At 44.7% G+C, this 14665-nt stretch overlaps 1 protein-coding gene across 1 annotated transcript; it reads right to left on the bottom strand.

Annotated features, from left to right (window-relative positions):
* Positions 1 to 1978: 1978 nt before the first annotated feature.
* LOC146690107 (uncharacterized) lies at positions 1979 to 10907 on the bottom strand. Its single transcript, XM_085434889.1, has 3 exons — positions 10768 to 10907; positions 9012 to 10593; positions 1979 to 2128 (listed from the first exon to the last, which is right to left on the bottom strand). Exons 1-3 carry the CDS (start codon positions 10905 to 10907, stop codon positions 1979 to 1981), a joined length of 1872 nt encoding a protein of 623 aa, XP_085291015.1.
* Between the last annotated feature and the right edge of the window lie 3758 nt (positions 10908 to 14665).

Below are 14665 nucleotides of genomic sequence, written 5' to 3'. Positions count from 1 at the left end.
TCGTTTGTCACGATTTCGTCCACAATTTCCATGGACAAAATTTCTAGGAGCAGCCAAGAGGTCTGGTGTGGTGGTCACAGGATCTTGAGATTCTCCAACTCACACTGGGATAAGAAATGGTGTTTCAAAATTCAAGACCATGGTCCTCAGACTGAAAAGGGCTCTCTGGGATGGGAACGAGTTACTACCCTTGGTAGAGCAGTTACAGATCTTGGGGTCTTGTTCATGATTTAGGGGGGAGTGGACCAAGAGATTGGATCGACAGGTTCGAGAAGCATCTACAGTGATGCAGATGCTGTACTGGTCTGTCATGGTAAGGGGAAAGCTGAGTGTAAAAGCAAAGCTGTTGAATTGTAGCTACGCCCTTACGTTCACCTAAGTCACAAGCTCTGTGACCTCATGTCCGTAAGAATGAGGTCACAGATACAACATAGAAATGAGCTTTCTCTGAAGGGAGCCTAGGCTCAGCCTTGGAGATAGAGTGAGGAACTCTGCCATTCAGGAAAAAGCAGGAATAGAGCCACTGCCCTCTTAAGGCATCTGACCAGGATGCTCAAGATGTTCAGTGCATGCCCCATTGGAAGGAGGCCCTGGGAAGATCCACGATGCTCTGGAGAAATTACATTTCTTGGAAACACCTTGGTGTCTCACCCTAACCGACCACAGCAGATGGCCCCGCCCCTCCCTGAGCCTGATTCTGCCGGAGGTTTCTTCCTGTTAAAAGGGAGTTTTTCCTTCCCACTGTTGCCAAAGCGCTTGCTTGTAGGGGGTCATATGATTGTTGGGGATTAGTATAAAGTGCACTGACTTGAATCTTGTTGTGATTTGAGGATGTATGAATAAAATTGAATTGAGGTGCTGGAGGAGGGTGGTCTGGGCAGAGATGGGCAGAAAATGGATGGATAGATGGATGGATCAGACCTTTTTTACATAACAGACTCTACATGGATACCCTAGTACTGGAGCACCTACACAGTAAACCTACAGGAGCCATGGAAACACATGCCACAGTTTTTGTGCTTACATTAATGCCGGAGTTACTGAGTAAGCAAATCAGTGACTTTTACACACTGTATGCCTTAGCACTGTAACGGCACATTAGTGGCTGACCTACTCCGGCTGCTAAAAGCTTCCACTTAATAATAATAATAACACTCCTTAAAATTGATTATAAAATATATGTAGGAAGGAGGGAAGAAATTGCACTAACCGACTTGCTGCAGTAGTAGCATCCTATTACAGTGCCATGCAAAAAATCAGTGTCTCCTTATAATGACCCATTCTTTCATAAATGGTTGTAAAGACAGACTGCATGGCTAGGTGCTTTATTTTATACACCCCTGGAAATGGGGCTGAAAACACCTGAATTCTAAGATTAGGAGATGTGGCCAAATTCTTGGTCCATATAACTGTAGATTCAGTCTGAATAATCTGTATGAAACGAATAGGCAAAGAATCACTGAGTGTAATGAAAGTGCAAACCACAGACTCCTGAAGAGGACATAAACCACAGACTGGCTGGCTAACTTGTAAATTCCTCTTGAAAACAGATTTCTTGGTTCTCAGTGTCTAATGAAGCCATGCTGGTGCATTAAAGTACCAATACTAAGACAGCACGGCAGAATCTGATGTCCTGGGACGAGAACACGTTGGTTTTACAGTGTATCTGAATGCAGATTTCTAAAACCCAGCCTCCAATGATTCATATTTACTTAAAACAAGCTAAGCGCTCTTAACTGCATTAGTGTAAACAAAGGACTCATATGATAATATGACTTAAAATATAACTCGGTGATCCCCTCCCCTGACACAACATTACAAAGTCAAAATGAAAAGACAAAAACAGACAACACAGATGTCGGCCTACGTTTCTCCAGCTTTGTTTGTTGTGGTGTGTAGATGTATAAGGCTGGTCCAGTCACTGGATGTTTCTGGCCATTCACAGTGTCCTGCTACATGACTGTCCCTGGTCAGATGGTCAGAGGTAGAAGCCGGTGGCTGGTGGGTCTGGAAGTGTAGGCAACGTCTCAGGGCTGGGTACCTGGATAGTAGGAGGCATAGATCCATTCCTGTTAGGCAGGGCACAACCTCCTGGGTAAGTACTGTTTAGCACGCAGCCATTTTCCATCTGCAAAGGACATAAAATATCATTAACATTAAACAGGATTGCCATTTGGCTCATAGTGGGTGTTTGTATAAAACAAAGATTATGATTCATAATCTTAAAATAATCTTAAAAGCAGAAACACAAACAAATAAATAAGGCAAAAACCTTATTGAGGAAGATGGTCCAATATTATGGAGCATGTTCTGAATATCAGAAAAATATCAGTTATAGGGTAAAGTCCCTACAACCTTCTTCTTTAATTCAATTCAATTTTATTGAGCAAGCACTTTGGCAACAGTGGGAAGGGAAAACAACAGAACTAGGCTCAGGGAGGGGCTTCAGGCTTCCCCCTTCAGGGGTAGCCACAGCGGAGCATGACTCCATTGCAGTCCGTTCCTACCGTCTCGTCTGTCACACTACATTCACGTTTCTACTCTGTGGTTTTCTTGAGAGCTTGAAAAAGAAGGCAACTGGACTTATTTTGTTTGTGAAGACATTTCAGCTCTCATCCGATGGACTTCTTCAGATATAAAAACAAATGGTGGAGAGTCCCAGCTGGAAGTGATCTTTAGAGTATTTGATAGGGGGCGTTGTGCCTGGTTGCTCACAGTGAATGGAGATGGAGTCCCTCTACATAAGAGTCAGTACATTTACCATTTACTCTACTCCCCTCTAAACCATCTGTGTCCTCAGTCCATATTGTGGACCCTGGCATCCTTGAAAGAGGGACCATTGTTCTTTAATGGCATCTGTACAGACGTGTACATCTATCCTGTTGAGGTGGCTCTTCTATAATGTGCCAAGTTTTTGTGGAGCAGCTGTTTGGTTTCTCCTGTGCAGAGGTCCAAGCACTGCTCACAGCACTGCACAGCATACACTATGCTGCTTAGGCTGTGTTTGAGTTTTGTGCTTGGGATGAACTACTCCATCCAAAGTTCTTCTGCCTTTTTTCCTGTCTTTTTCCACACCTTGGCTCATGTGATGACACACCTGATCAACAGTGGATCAACAACCCTCAGAAGCACCTTCACAACCTCAGTAAATACCTCAGATAAATAACTGGGACTCTCCACCAGCTGTTTTTATAAGGACCTGAAATGTCTTCACAAACCTAAAGAAGTCCAGTTTCCTTAGTTTGTTAAAATTCCAGACTACCACGACCTGCATGACTGAGAACTTACACAAACCCTCGGTAGTTTTCCCCTTTTCTTCCTCGTCTTCTTGTCAATGCCGCTGTTTCCAAACATAGATCATAGCAGGTCTTACTACCATCTTGTAAACCTACCTTTTCCCTAGCTTCTCCTAATCGCCGTCCTGTGTAGACTGTATATTGTCCTCTTGTCCTTTGTTAGAGTGTTAGTCCACGTCCTGTTTCTCACTCCTCGTGAGTTGAAAGTTTGCATTTGTTTTTGGTTTCGTTTTGTATTTTGCTTTATGCTGGTACGTATCCGCTCAGTAAAGCGCTTGCCTTTAGATAAACCTCCTCCTGCCTCTGAGTCCTCATCACACACACTATGACAGTCAGGGCTACTTGTCTCAAGCCAAAACTATCATGTGTGACTCGTCACACCCTCACGATGGACTGTTCTCCTTGCTGGCCTGTGGATAGAGGCTCTGCAGCTTTTTCACCAGGTCATCAGACTGCTCAACATGAAAATACCATGTTTGTGTACGTGTCCACAGCTTTCCACAGCTCACTTTTACCATTGCACGTGATAATATATTTTGCTGCTATACATATTTTAACATATTTGATTTATTTTAAATATTTTTTCATCTTACATTGAGTAACTGCAATGACATTTCATTCCTTGCACACTTATGCATGACAATAAGTCTGCTTGTCATTTTCTTCATTCACCAGTTGCTTAAAATACTCGTTCCCTTTTTTCCACTCAGCCATTTGTATGCTGTAGACAAAAACACTGGCACCTATCCTTTCACATTGCTTGTTCACGTTTGCACCATAGCTACCCAACACCACCTCAGTGTTTTTCACCCACGTGTGCAGTGACGTTTGCTTCAGCCACCCCTCTCTCTCGTTCTTCCCTACCATCCCGAGGCTGTCTCAACTACTTCCTGAATTCTGAGTGACATTTTTTACTATAATATGAAATTCCATCCATCCATCAGCTTCCACTTATCCTTTTCACAGTCGCGGGGGGCGCTAGAGCCTATCCCAGCTGTCATAGGGCGAGAGGCGGGGTACACCCTGGACAGGTCGCCAGTCTGTCGCAGGGCCAACACACAGGGACAGACAGCCACTCACGCTCACGTTCACTCCTGCATTCACACCTATGGGCAACTTAGATTGATCAATTAACCTATCCCCACAAACTGCTTGTCTTTGGACAGTGGGAGGAAGTCGGGGTACCCGTGGAAAACCCATGCAAACACGGGGAGAACATGCAAACTCCACACAGAAGGATGCCGGCCTGATGGTGGAATTGTACTCAGGACCTTCTTGCTGTGCGACAACAGTGCTGACCACTGTTAGGTTTATATTGTTGATTGTCATTTATGCTTAGAAATATTTACTCATATATAGAGTTTTATAATCGATTGCATAATGATAGGAGGTCTGATCCTTAGCAGTCTGCAAAGACTGTGAGCCTCCCAGAGCACTCTGGCATAAACACACATCTTAAAGTCGTGAGAGAGGTCGTACCTGCTCTTACTGATTTATACTACAGGAGGACACCTACTCTTATCTCTTTACGTCTGACACAGTGGTCAGCAGCACAGGAGCACCACAGGGAACTGTGCTGTCCCCTCTTCTCTTCACCCTGTACACCTCTGACTTCTGCTACAACTCTGAATTATGCCACATTCAGAAGTTTGCAGACGACACGGCCATCATGGGGTGTATCTGGGATGATCAGGAAGAGGAGTACAGAAGTCTGGTGAGGAACTTTGTCGCATGGAGTCACACAAACCACCTGCAACTCAACACCTCAAAGACTAAGGAACTGGTTGTGGACTTCAGGAGGTCCAGAGAAGGTCCACTGCCGGTTCAGATAGAGGGGGAGGAGGTGGAGGTGGTCAACAAGTACAAGTACCTCGGGCTGTGGGTGGACAATAAACTGGACTGGTCATGCAACACAGAGCACCTGTATAAAAAAGCCCAAAGCCGACTGTACTTCCTCAGGAGGCTGAGGTCTTTTAACATCTGCAGGAAGCTCCTGAGGATGTTTTACCAGTCGGTGGTTGCTGGAGTACTTTTCTATGCTGTGGTGTGCTGGGGGAGCAGCACAGCAAAGAAGGACTCATCCAGGCTGGAGAAACTGATCAGGAGGGCTAGCTCTGTGGTCGGCATGAAGCTGGACACTCTGGTGACAGTGGCAGAGAAAAGGACATTAAAGAAACTGATGGACATTATGGATGTTAGATTTGTATTGTTGATTGTCATTTATGCTTAGAAATATTTACTTATATATGCTTAGAGTTTTGTAATTAGTTGTAGATTGGTAGAGGTTTTGATCCTTGATAGTCTGCAAACTTTGTGTGTATTAGACAGCACTTTGGGAGCATGAGAGGTCATACCGTGTCTTATTGTTTTATGGTAGGATTAACGTAGTTGCGTCTGTTCTAGTCTAAGTGCTCTTTGTTTAGATGAACTGCAGGACTTCCTCACCGTGTTATCTAGGATGAACCATCTAGGGTGAGGGGGAGGCTACCCTCTTCCTGACCAAGGATGTTTGACCCTTTGATCAGCAGTCCACACACACACACACACACACACACACACACACACACACACACACACACACACACACACACACACAGGCAAGGTACTCTTTGTGTATGTAGACGTCATATGTTAATGAACTTATGCATATTCATGTAACCTCAATAAAAGGACAGTGATATGGGAGAACGGACGAGAGCTACTGGGGTCAAGCGAAGGAACGGCGCTCTGTCCGGTCTCTCCCGTGCACGAGTAACATGAAGAAGGTTGCCTACTTGCGTCTTGCTTGCAGTGTAATTATATTGTCTTAACGTTCCAGCGGATGGGTTCAAGCTACAAACCTATCAATGGACAATGCCAGGCATCCTCTGTACACGGCCATTAACAACCAGAAGAGTCTGTTCAGTGACAGGTTGCTTCTCCCAAAGACAAGAACTAACAGACTTAAAAACTCCTTTGTCCCACACGCCATCAGACTGTTTAACTCCTCTCTGGAGGGGAGAGGGAGGGGAAACAGGAGGACAAAGGAGGGGGGAACAACTAAGCTGTAGTGCCTCTTCACCTCACTGTGCAATACCTTTTGTAAATAGTCAACGGTGCAATAGACTCAATACTTGAAATGTGCAATTCACTTGTATTTTTATTTTTATTCCTATTTATTCTATTTATCCCCTTCGTATATTTTATTTATATTGTCTCTGTATTTATATATATGTGTGTGTGTATAACTCTGTAACTTCTGTCGGTGCTGTGCTTTTTTGGAAATCGAATTTCCCAGAGGAACCCACCCGAGGGATTAATAAAGTTCTATCTTATCTTATCTTATCTTATCTTATCTTATCTTAAGTGCCTTTTGTTTAGGTGGACCGCTGGACTCCTGGCACAGCAGGTCTGAGGAGTCTTCACAGGGTCACATTTTGACCCCACACACACACACACACACACGGCTACACGTACACACAGACAAGGTACAAGGTGCTCTTTGTTCACATGTATGCTTGTGTAAGACGTCATATGTTAATGAACTTATGCATATTCACGTAACCTCAATAAAGAGCAGTGCTGCGGGGGAGCTGGCTGAGAGCGCCTGTCAGGAACGACGCTCGTCACAGTTCTCTCCCTCGTGCACGAGCAACACAAAGAGCTGTGAGGACTTGCGTCTTGCTTTTGCCGTTGTAGTAGAACTGTCTCGCTCGAGACAGACCCATCAACCACCGTTCCTCCTCTTTTAATCAAATTACTGAGTAACTGATGCACCTTCATGTCTAAATACATAGAATACAGACAGATAAAAGATGATTTCCTTAACCTTTGGTAGAACCTCAAAATCCCATCCTTTCGTGAACCTCGGGACCAAAAATGGTCCCGCCCCAAAAGTGCTCTAAAAATGTTATATATCAATATTTTTTTCTACTTTAAATTAGTCAGTCTTTTAAAACTACTTCTGCTTAAAATATCCATATCAACTTTTAATTATATTTTCATTGTTTTAACCCTTTAAATCCCAGTTTAGGTACATGAGCGCCCTGTTTTTAACAGAAAAAAAAAATTAAAAAATTAATATTTTCCATAAAATACATTTGAAGTAATATTTGATTGTTATTATAACTAGGCCTTTGGATAGGCCAAAGATTGGCACCAACATTCATTTTGATCCATTATTATTTTTTGTGCAGGAGCACATTTTTAAAAATCCATCCTTTCGTGACCCTCGGGACCAAAAATGGTCCCGCCAAAAAAAGTGCTCTAAAATGTTATATATCAATATTTTTTTCTACTTTAAATTAGTCAATCTTTTAAAACTACTTCTGCTTAAAATATCCATGTCAAGTTTTAATTATATTTTCATTGTTTTAACCCTTTAAATCCCAGTTTTATTACATGAGCGCCCTGTTTTTTTAGCCCCAAAAAACAAAAAAACTTGAATATTTTCCAAAAAAAACATTTGAGGTAATATTCAATTGTTATTATAATTAGGCCTTTAGATGGACTAAAGATTGGCACCAACAGTCATTTCGATCGCCTTTTATTTTTTTTCCAGGAGCGCATTTCATAAAATGCACACTATCGACCACGCCCAAAAAGTGCTATAAAAAATTTATATATTAATATTTTATTCCACTTTAAATTAGCCAATCTTTTAGACCTACTTCTCCTTGAAATATTCATGTCAAGTTTTAATTACATTTCGCGGATTTTAACCCTTTATATCCCGGTTTCGTCACATGAGCGCACTGCTTTTTTTGCCCCAAAAACATAAAACATAAAACATAAAATATTTTCCAAAAAAAACATTTGAAGTAATATTTTATTGTTATTATAATTAGGCCTTTAGATGGACAAAAGATTGGCACCAACATTAATTTCGATCCGTTTTTAATTTTTTTCCAGAAGCCGAAAATGTCCCCAGGCGGCGCTGCTGCTCCTGCTCCCCCGGGGAGGAGTGCCTCTGCCACGGGTGTGTTTCGCGCAGCGCCGGAGCATATGGTTCGGTTCCCGTGTCTGCAGCACACACTTCCGCTACCACGTGAAAACAAATACGTCATTTCCTGTTGATTAAAAAAAATTAATGCACCCTCAAACGATCCTAAGGGCAGAAAATGGTCCGGAACGAGCAGCGGGCCAAGCTGCTGCGGCACGCGGGAAATTAGTCTGCCTTTTCCGGGTATCTGTCTCGAGCAGGCCGCTGGAGAAGGTGTGTATGTTCCAGCAGGCGTCACATGTGGAACAAGGGCGCCACCCGGTGGCCAAATAAAAAAATTACAATTCTAAGGCCCTGAGTCCAGAATGAAAGTGAAAGTTAAGCCATCGCCACGACGTTAATGGTAATAATTGTACAGTGAAAAATAGCGTTTATAATGGGTTTCAATGGGGCACAAATCGGCCACGAGGTTCGATAGTGGATGTATGCCTTTTATTCAGCCATTTAAGCTCATTTAAAAAACTCAGACTGAAATTTTAAAATAAAATGGGAAAAAAATACATGTTTGAAAATTTGGCTATACTCCATTAAACACAGTGGAAATGGCGTGGAATTAAAAAACGGAAAGGCCACGAAATGGTCCCAGGTTCTACCAATTAATAACAGATTTAAATGTAAAAGCTACTAAAAAGTTAAAACCTGGGTACACAGTCTGTATGCCCGGCTCAGGAAGGAACCTCCAAGCTGTGCAGCTAGTAATGATTTCAAAGTATGACAATGTTCAGCAACCTCACCTTGCTGTGATTGGGGTCGTCAAGGATCTCAGAGGTCACCAAGCCAAAGTGGTCGAGCTGGCAGCAGGGCTTACCCACTCTTAGAATCTGCTCCAGGGGGCTAGTGCAGGGAGGGCACTGCGACAGACTGGAGATGACCTCGAACAAGGGGCCTGGGATCTGCTCTGGGTGGCTTTTGTGGTTCATTCCACGAAAAGATGCAACTGTGCTCTCAGCGCCCCGCTGCTCTGCACTTCTCTCAAGCAAACCACCTCCACTGACTGTGTAATCCACACTGTCCATAGTGGGCTCCCTGCAAGACTCCAGTGAGGTGTTTGTAAGAGCGTTTTGGCTGTTGTCAATGCAGAAACTGCTGCCCAGGCTTTCGCTGAAGCTGTAGTTCTGCCATGGCATTTTTTCTGCTGAATGCTCTGGGCTCGACGGACCACATCGTCCGTCAAGGTTTGCTGCCGTCTGTTTGGCATGGCACTGTAGTGAGAGCTGCTTCTGGGTCCTTGGTTGCTGCTCCTGCTGAAGGTAGTGTTGGTGAAGCTTGCTATTCAAGTCTGAGGCCTTGTCATTGAAAGTAGTCTGCTGTGTGGTCAGTTGCTCCAACTCGATCTCTGCTGGGACTAGAATGTCTTGGGCTGTCCATTGTCCATTGGCAATAGACTGATTTTGCCCCAGCAGCTCTCCATTTACTATCCTGTGGGGGAAATGGTCACTCTGCTGGCCCCAGTTAGGTGGTACTTTAGTGGTTCGCATGTTGAGATGCTGTTGCATCTGCTGGGATAGCTGGACAATGGGAGTGTGCTCCATTATTGGAGGCTTGGAGGGACAAAACTGCATTTGCACACTTGTATCAAGATTATTTTCTGATAATGACACTGGTGTGGAGGTTGCTGCGGTAGTGCTAGGAGGTACCTGTCCTCCATGTACAGTGGAATCAGTCCTTCCTTCTATCGAGTCATAGATGTAAGAGAGAATCTCATCATTTGTCAGCAGATCATCCAAAGTGGGCACGTGTTCAGGGTCCATCTCAACTCTGATCATACGCTCATCTAGCAGCAGCAACTCCAGGTCCTCAGCACTCAGGCCCAGCCCTTCCAGAGCTCCAAACAGCTCGCTGTTTGAGTAACTCCTCTCTTCTGCATCCATCCCTTGGCCCTCCAAAGAGAGCGAGTCCAAAGTAGCCAGCAGTGGGTCAAAGCTGGTACCTGGTTCTGTGATGCCTGGACCTACGACACTATTAGCAGGTTCATTCCAGCTTCTGTGCAGGTTGGAGGGTTCACTTTCAGAGAAACTAACGTGCTCTGCAAAGAAGCTGCTGTGAAATGACAGCTTGGGCTCCACAGCTGGCTGGCAAACATACACTGACTCATCCTGACTCATGAGTGCCCCAAGAAGGGAGCCCGGGTCCAGGCCATCCGTCAGCAGCTTATCAGTCCGATTCTTCTTTGACTTGCTAAAATTTTTTACACAGCTGCCATCTCTAAAGCCTGCGATGGGATGATTGGACTGATAGAGCAGGGCTTCTCCTGTAGCATACGTAAAGGGTAGATGCATAGAGCGCTTACGCAAATGTTCTCCTCCTTCTTCATCCCTATAAACACAGAAGACATCATTGTCAGGACTTCTCTGTGCAGTTCTTTTAAACAACTAAGAAATACAAACGTATGGCATTGAAGGGAAGGAGGATGGATATCTTAATGGTTTGATTCAGTGTATTACTCGAGATAAATGACCAAATGAGATTTGTACACAGACAGGTACTTACAAAAGAGGCCTCTGGGTGGCGATGATGTAATCTGGTTTCCCATTCTTATACACCAGCCGGGCATTGGCCTGGACCCACTTCCACTGGTTTTCCTTAGTCAGGAGTCTGAACACAGTCAGACCACTCTCTCCAGTCTTCATCACTTTAAACATTGAACACAAACAACTGTTACTCAGAGATAACCTCTGTCCACTATGACAGTCTAAATCTGCATAACACTTTGAAATGAGTTTCCATCGAAAGTTGTCACAAATTATCCACAGCATCTGTGTCCTGCCAGGCTGGACAGGGTGGCAGTGGACTGACTCATTTCACCTTTACTAGTGGGTTATGGTCAAAGACCGTTAATCATGGTCAGGCTTCGTCACTTCTGACCACGTGCCCATCTGTCCACTGAAGTGCACGTGGTGGTGCTGCTCTCATCTCTGATGCTTTGCCTGATCCTCTCTTCAGGCAGCTCTGCAGCTTTGCTCAATCTGTTTACTAATCCCACAGGATTACTTACAAAAGCTGTCTGAACTCTTTGACCAGACCAAACGTCCTCAGCACAGGATTTCCTACATATACTCAGGTTGTTCAGTAGCAAAACCTTTTTGGGTGTGAATGTTGAGCCACCTGCTTTGGTTTAGTGTTTTTCACAGCCTGCTGAGTCGAGAGCTGTGTTTCAATCAAGTCTAAAATCCTGGACTCTTAAACGCACCTTAGAACACACATGCATCAACACTACAATGAGCGGGTGGAGGGAGGTTTGGAGTCTTCTCTCACCCCCGTTCTCTGCAGCCTGCTGGAGCAGGGGGGCTAGGAGGAGGAGTTGGCCGTCCGACTGCGGTCTGGAGTGTGGGGCCTCCCTGCTGCTGCGGAGTCGGGGCGGTCTGCCTCTCCCCACCGCAGGGAAAAGGGTAACACCACCTGGGTCTGGGTGCAGTTCCCCCCTCCAGGGGCAAGGGTACCTAGACCCGGTTCGTAGAGTACGCTTGGGGAGTGTGATCGTGTGTACAGCGTCTCTTTATGTCTGTCTCCACTAGGGATGGGTACCGGTGTTCTGACATAAACGGTAGTAACCAGACCGAAAAGCAGCGCACATTTCGGTGCTTTATTTCGGTGCTTTTTTTTTCCTGAGCTGTGATACACTTCTAGCCAATCATTTTACGTTTCCGAGGATAGTAGGCGGGCCCAGGTACGTACGTTCTTTTAGAGCAGAGCTACAGATTAAAAATGTCCAAGGCGAAGCGGTCAAAAGTCTGGCTGTACTTCACAGCAAAAGATGCAAACTCAGCAGCAACAAGTGCTTTAAGCTGATACTGTGATACTGTCAAAGGAGGTAACACCTCAAATCCGATGAAACACCTGGCGACGCATAGCGTTTTTTTTAAAAGCCCAGAAATGCGCCGTATTTGATAGCTTGCTGCGAGACCTCACACCGAGCACATCTACTGTGCGTGGGTTGCCTGTTATCGGATCCGGAGTCAGCAACATCCCCCAAGAACCCGAAGAGGAGAGTCCTGGCCCCTAGCCCTGCCAGTGTAGCAGAAATGATGAGGATGATGATGCAGCAGCAGCCGTTCTTCTCTGCGTGAACATCATCTTCTCTCTTACTGGAACAGTGGCGCGGCTGCCCCTCTGTTGGTCTTCCATGGTCTCTTGTGTTCTGGGGGCCTCTGGATGTCTGGAGTTTTGATCTCCTCCATACCCGCTTCACACCCTGGAGGACGGGGCTGTGGCCCCCCCACACTCCCTAGCAGATCATTACATGGAGAAACCTTTGGAATGCAAGCATGCTGATCCACACAGGTATGCACACATGGGTATTCACAGACGCGGACTAAAGCTTTCTTGGCTGCTGCCTCAAAGCACACTGTGCGCTGTCTATCTTGCGTGCTGCACAATATCGTTTATTACTTAGTAAATATTGATATCTATGACTAGCTAGTTTATTGTGATGGTGCTTTGTTTTCTCTATTATTATGTTGCTCTTTGTTGTTTGCTGTCTCCTCTGTTTGTTTTTTTTGTTTGTTTGTTTTTTCTCCATACAGGTGACCCAGGAGTTCTTTTTTTTTTCTCTCTCTTCCCCCCCTTCTCACCGTCTCTTCTCCCCTTTGGTTTTCTTTCTTTCTCTCCCCCTCTTTCTCTCATTCATTCCCCCTGTCCTATTTATTTAAAAAAAAAAAAAAAAAAAAAAAAATGACAAAGGATGAACTGAAGCTCTGCCATCACGTAATGTCGCATACTGCTGTTTCTGATGTCATTTAAAAAAAAAAAAAAGAAGCCGACCCCCAAACCGACGGCACCATCAGCATCGATGGGGAAGACCTGGCAAAAGTATCTCACTTCAGGTACCTCAGATCGATGATCAGCAATGACGGCAACATCCTGCCAGACGTACGAGCCAGGATTAATGCGGCCTGGATGAAGTGGTGCCAAGTCACTGGTGTCCTGTGCGACCGACGAATACCTGACCACCTCAAGTCAAAGATCTACTTTATGGATCAGCGTGTTGGCCGTCCACCGTAAAGCACGAACAGGCCCTTCACACAATGGAAATGTGGATACTGCGATGGTGCCTGGGCCTGAAACTATGGGACCATGTCATGAACACCGACTTCCGAAAGCGGCTGGGCATCGCATCGATCACGGAGAAGATGCAAGGAGCGCAACTGTGATGGTATGTGGTATGTTATAAGTGACAAAAACTGCAGAAAAGCGGACCCTGCAGAGCGGGAATAACGCTAGGAGGAGGAAGACTTTGGATCTGTACGTGTTGAATGTTATGGGTTTTTTTAACTATTCTTTATCCAGTTTTGTAATCGTATACAGCAGTAATTGCAATAGTAGCACACATTAAGACCTTTTTAATTAATTTATGAAATGTCTGAAAGTAAATAAATAATAATTTTTGTAGTTTTAAAGGCTTTTGTAATTTGTTTTACCACATACAGGAAACAGAGCTCGGCAGGCTGCTGGGTTGTGGTAAAATGGAATTTGGGCAGGTGAAGGAGTGAAGTCACGGTCAGGTTTGTCAAGCTGGTAATTCTCTTCAGTATTAAAGCAGACATATAACAGCTCATGTAACCTGCTAAATGGGCTAAATCAGCCGCAGCAGTAGTGCAGGCATGGTAATAACAACATGCCTGCAAAGAACAAACACACCACAGCTTTTCACATCATGAGGGTAACACACAGACACATGCTGAGAGCTCAGGCTTCAGTCTGTTTTACACAATTTCATACAACTTGTTCTTTCCTACTGTTGTGTAATTCCTTTTTTTTTTCCTGTCCCATTTGGTTCTTTAGCCGTCAGAATTGTTGTCTGAAGACCAACAAGGATACCCAATGGATTTACTTTGCCAAATGGATCATCGTGGCATTGCCGTATTGGTCCATTTGATCGACCTTTGTTTTTATTATTTATTATATTTTATTTTCAGATGTTACAGACGGGACAGACATGAGTGAGGGATAGGAAAGGGAGAAAGCCCCCCCGCCCCAATGGCTAGCAGAGAACGGGGGTGTGTGAAGACCCCATACCTCCCTCCTCCCGCTCATGTGTAGTGTTGCTGCATGTTGCTCTAAAGTGCATTTAAAACAAGGGAGAGCATGGTGCTGCTGCCAGAGAGCAGCAGGTGTTAGCACGGCCCCTCTCGAGAACCCTCAATGTCTACATGGATTTAATTCCTGATGTGTAATTCCTGATATTATCCTCGCAGTCACACAGCTCTGGTTATGACCACAGAAGCTCCACCCACCTGCTGATCAAAACTTGTGTTTACACGAGGCAACAAATCAGAAGAACGCCTCGCAGAGAATGGAAATGAGGGATTTTCAGGCACTGCACAGGGCACAAGTGTTCAGCCCCATCTTTGAATGAACTAGACTGTTTTGGTTGACAGCTGGTTTTTGG

This window comes from Copadichromis virginalis, linkage group LG16 (assembly GCF_057382275.1).
Source record: "Copadichromis virginalis isolate Kocher_CV1m ecotype Utaka linkage group LG16, C_Virginalis_male_GT1.1, whole genome shotgun sequence".
Taxonomy (NCBI): Eukaryota; Metazoa; Chordata; class Actinopteri; order Cichliformes; family Cichlidae; genus Copadichromis; species Copadichromis virginalis.
The sequence above is the reverse complement of the archived record's forward strand: the minus strand, read 5'-3'. Positions and strand labels throughout refer to the sequence as shown.